The sequence below is a fragment of the Euphorbia lathyris genome, chromosome 1, assembly GCF_963576675.1.
Source record: "Euphorbia lathyris chromosome 1, ddEupLath1.1, whole genome shotgun sequence".
In the NCBI taxonomy this organism is placed as follows: Eukaryota; Viridiplantae; Streptophyta; class Magnoliopsida; order Malpighiales; family Euphorbiaceae; genus Euphorbia; species Euphorbia lathyris.
Window position 1 is genome coordinate 59,915,665 of NC_088910.1, and position 4,371 is coordinate 59,920,035.

General features: G+C 32.7%; 1 protein-coding gene across 1 annotated transcript; it reads left to right on the plus strand.

The window, feature by feature from the left end:
• The first annotated feature begins 1,192 nt into the window (after positions 1 to 1,192).
• Positions 1,193 to 3,294, plus strand: LOC136234771 (transcription factor HHO3-like). The gene is made up of 5 exons (XM_066024247.1): positions 1,193 to 1,775; positions 1,887 to 2,194; positions 2,287 to 2,584; positions 2,681 to 2,757; positions 2,840 to 3,294. The coding sequence occupies exons 1-5, from the start codon at positions 1,655 to 1,657 to the stop codon at positions 3,104 to 3,106; spliced, it is 1,071 nt and encodes a 356-aa protein (XP_065880319.1). The 5' UTR covers positions 1,193 to 1,654; the 3' UTR covers positions 3,107 to 3,294.
• The last annotated feature ends 1,077 nt before the right edge of the window (positions 3,295 to 4,371 follow it).

Here is a 4,371-nt window from a genome sequence, read left to right on the forward strand (position 1 = left end):
ACATTATCTGCTGAATAACCACTTCCTATAAATCAGCAACTAATACTGACTAAATCAAACATAAGAAAATAACAGAAAATATTCTAAACAGCACAAAAAAATATTATAGAATTTGTAAAGCTCTGTACTTTATTATTTAATTTCAATATCAGTAATTTTAGTTCAATTCAATAACTTATCATTATTTATTTATTATTATTTATTATTATTATTACAATCATTATAAAAAATAAGTTTTTTATTTTAATTATTATTTGATTAGCTTACTTAATTTGAGTGAAAAAAACAGAATCTAAACAATGAGGAGATAAGATGATAACAAGAAAATAAAATCCAGATCAGCAAAATTAGCACTCATTTAGAGAGAAGATGAGGTGGACTGTGTAAATTGGATAGAAGGCGCATAGAAGTACATGTCAGAGGAGCGAGTGTAGAAGAGACAACAATGATTCAAGGAAGTCGTACAATGTGGGAAGAAGGGTTAAAGGGTAAGTTGGCCCATACATGACGTGAAAAGCCGGATAATAATGAGGAGAGTTATCGTGTATTTATGTACACACCTAATCATACGCCACCTGTACACCCTCTCAAGATTCCACATTTTCTCTCCCTTTGACAATCCCACAAGTATATTCCATTCAGATCCATTATTTATATAATATCCTATCCACTTTCACAGTTTTTTTCCCTATTGTCTGAAATATTGTTTTCTTGCAATCTGACCCCTATCTTAATTTTTCTTTTCTTTTAATCAATAGAATCAGTAAAACAATGAATTACTAGTATTGATAAAGTATTTTGTTTTTTCATAGTTGTAATAATAAATATCTACAACCTATTAGCAACAACACATAATAAACAACTAAAAATAATCATATAAAGGTGAAACAAATAAATCATAAATCTAGAATATTTCGGATCCGTTTGTTTTACCTACTGTTTTTTGTTACAGTTTGCTGTATGCTGTTACTGCTAACAGTTTGTTATTGAAAAAAACTGTTTTTTTTTTTTTTTTTAAAGTAGAAGTTATGAGCTCTTGTAAAAGAGGTAAAGCGCAAATATGAGGTTTTAATGTCAAATTTGACACTTGTCCCAAACTAAAAATGAATGGAAAATATATTTTGGGCTAAAGGAAGAAAGATAAGAGTAACTTTGATATTATCTAGACACTAAATAAAAAAAGGGTGAGGCAGAGGGAGAAGCGACGAAAAGCGAATCGCACCCTCCATCGAATATTCAAAATTAGAGTTTCTCTCTCTAAATACCCACACATCAAAGATTCGTTTTGGTATGCGACGCCCCGACTTTGATTCTCCATCTCTTCCCTTCCCTTCTCTTCAAATCCATCCTCTCCGCCCCGTATTTCTTAAATATTCTTATTTCTTCCACAATTTTTATTGTCCTTGTCAATTCTCGTATAAATTGTTTCTCTTCTCTTCTTATTCTTGGTTTTTTCTTGTCCCTTTAGTCCCTTTTCTGATTCTGCTTAGATTCCATATTCTCCCCCTTCTTTCCTTTTTCCCCCTTGTTACTTCGGATCTATCTATGCTTAGACCATAACTCACTTCTTTGATCTTCATATATATCTTCTTCTTATTCTTACCCATCCTCCTCATCACCATCATTGCTAATTAATCATCATAATATTAAGGAAATGGATTGTGCAGAGAAGATGCAGAGATGTCATAAATATGTTGAGGCATTAGAGGAAGAGAAGCGCAAAATTCAGGTCTTTCAACGAGAGCTCCCTTTGTGTTTAGAGCTTGTCACGCAAGGTCGGTTTTAATTATATATTTGTTAATTTGTTTTTGTTTTTATGGCTATACCAAAAGAGAGAGAGAGATCTGTTAATTTGAATTAACGGTGTGGAAATGGTGGGGGTGCAGCGATCGAGGCATCTAAAAAGGAATTATCAGGTACAACCACGGACTGCATTCATGGCCAATCGGAGGAGTGCTCCGAGCAGTCAAACTCCAGTGAGGGAACTCGCCCGATGGTGCTCGAGGAATTCATGCCTATCAAGCGAACTCATTCTTCTTCTGATAATGATAATGACGATGATGATGATGAAGAGCACCATTCTCATAAGCGAATCAGTAACAAGGAGAAGCTAATTGATCATAAGAAGAAATCTGACTGGCTTAAATCTGTGCAGTTATGGAATAATCAGTCTCCAGATCCACCTGCCGGAGAGGTATTGTAACTTCTCACATGCTCAATTTAATGATTTCTAATTAGAAATTAAGCATATAGTTTATTAATTTTTTAATTGAATATGATGTTCAGGCTGTTCCTAGAAAGGCTGTGGTGACTGAGGTGAAGAGAAATGGAGGAGCATTTCAGCCATTTCACAAAGAGAAAACTAGTCCAGCCAAGAGTAATCAAATTATCGCCAGAGTACCAGCTTCTTCAAACAGTTCAACGGCGGAGACAATAACAGCATTAGGGACTAGTGGTGGTGGTGGTGGTGGAAGTCACAAAAAATCAGAAGAGACAGACAGTCAGAAAAAACAAAGACGTTGTTGGTCACCGGAGTTACATAGACGTTTTCTACATGCTCTTCAACAACTTGGCGGATCCCATAGTAAGTGATTTCTCAAAACAAATAATTAACAGATTTGTTTTATATTTTTCTTAATTAAACATCGGATTAATTGAATTAATTTCTAAATTAATGCAGCTGCAACACCGAAACAAATTAGAGAGCTAATGAAGGTGGATGGATTAACTAACGATGAAGTCAAGAGCCATTTGCAGGTGAGTTGTTTGACAGTGTTTAATATGGTTAATTTATGGTAATTGGGAATGGTAGATTGAAATTAATTTTAATTTGTTTCAGAAATATCGTTTGCACACAAGAAGGCCAGCCTCCGGAATTCACAATAACAATAATCCACAAGCACCACAGTTTGTAGTAGTGGGTGGAATATGGGTGCCGCCGCCTGAATATGCAGCATCATCAGCAGGGGAAAAAGCAGCCAACGGAATATATGCGCCGGTGGCTGCACCAGCTGTTACAAAGCAATCTCATAGTGAAGGTCATGTTCGTTCTAATTCCCCTGATACTTCTTCTTCCACACATACCACTACAAATTCTCCTCTGTAATTTAAACAGAATTGTGTAAAATTTTGTGACCACAATAAAAAAAATAGTAAATGCCTCTCACATGACTTAGATTTTATTGTTTTAATTTTGTAACTTGTTGTAAGAATCAGATGGATAGAGATTATCAGTTTTGAATAAGATATGATTATGTATTGTAATCTTAACATTACTTGCTCAATCAAAATGAAATATAAATGATATATTTAATATATTTCATTAAATAGAGAAAGATGACAATTACTCGTAAGAAGACTTTTAGTTCATCTTCAAACAATATTCTTTGTATTCACACTTTATTTATTCACATTTTATTTATTCACACCTTATTTATTATTTTATTATTAAAATTTAATATTATTATATTTACGAAAAATATGAAAAGAAAGACTACTTAATAAAAAATTAAATAAGTATGTATAGGAGCCAGGGGCGGAGGCAGCCTGGGGCCTGGTCCCTCCGACCATCAGAACCACCATGGTATGAGTAGTTTTGGCCCCCTAACATTAGTCTATATAGACTCTATGTAGTAATATTTCATTGTTTAAAAATAGATGTGATAGTTAAAAACATTTCATTTTTGGCTTAAAACACTTTTTGGCTCATGACCTATTCAAAATCTGTGTATTTGGCATCTGACCTATTATTTGGTCATATTTGGCCCCTGACCTATCAAATTAGATAAAATTCAACCCATATTGAATGAAAAATTAACTTTGTTAGAAAATTAACAGCAGTCACCAATACAAAAATGACACATGACACATAAATAAAATTAATTTTCAACTGGAGATGGCAACATTAACTATTTTACACAGTAAAAAAATCATAAAAAGTTTTTCTAGTGTTCCAATAGAGTAAAAATTAATTTTATTTATGTATCATGTGTCATTTTGTATTGGTTACTGCCGTTAATTTTCCAACAGAGTTAATTTTTCATTCCATATGCGTTGGATTTTATCTAACATTACTTGGTTAGGGGCCAAATATGACCAAATAATAGGTCAGAGGCTAAATGCACAAATTTTGGATAGGTTAGGGGTCAAAAAGTGCTTTAAGCCTTTCATTTTTTTTTAAAAGGTCATAGGTTCAATTCCCACCAACTTAAATTTATTTTAGAAAGTGTTTATTTATTTAAATTTTATTTTTCAATAATTATAAAACTATGGTACCATTATTAATTTATTTATTTTCATAAAAATTTTGAACTCGTTTTTATTATGTCTTTCCCATTAAAAAAATTAATTTCTTATTTTTGAGACTCAAAC

What these genes read in the sequence shown, in the direction of transcription:
- LOC136234771 (XM_066024247.1), top strand. Translation starts at nt 1,655, where the DNA reads ATGGATTGTGCAGAGAAGATGCAGAGATGTCATAAATATGTTGAGGCA. An exon ending in ACAACTTGGCGGATCCCATA is followed by an intron (nt 2,585 to 2,680) that starts GTAAGTGATTTC and finishes AAATTAATGCAG; the next exon opens with CTGCAACACCGAAACAAATT. An exon ending in AAGTCAAGAGCCATTTGCAG is followed by an intron (nt 2,758 to 2,839) that starts GTGAGTTGTTTG and finishes AATTTGTTTCAG; the next exon opens with AAATATCGTTTGCACACAAG.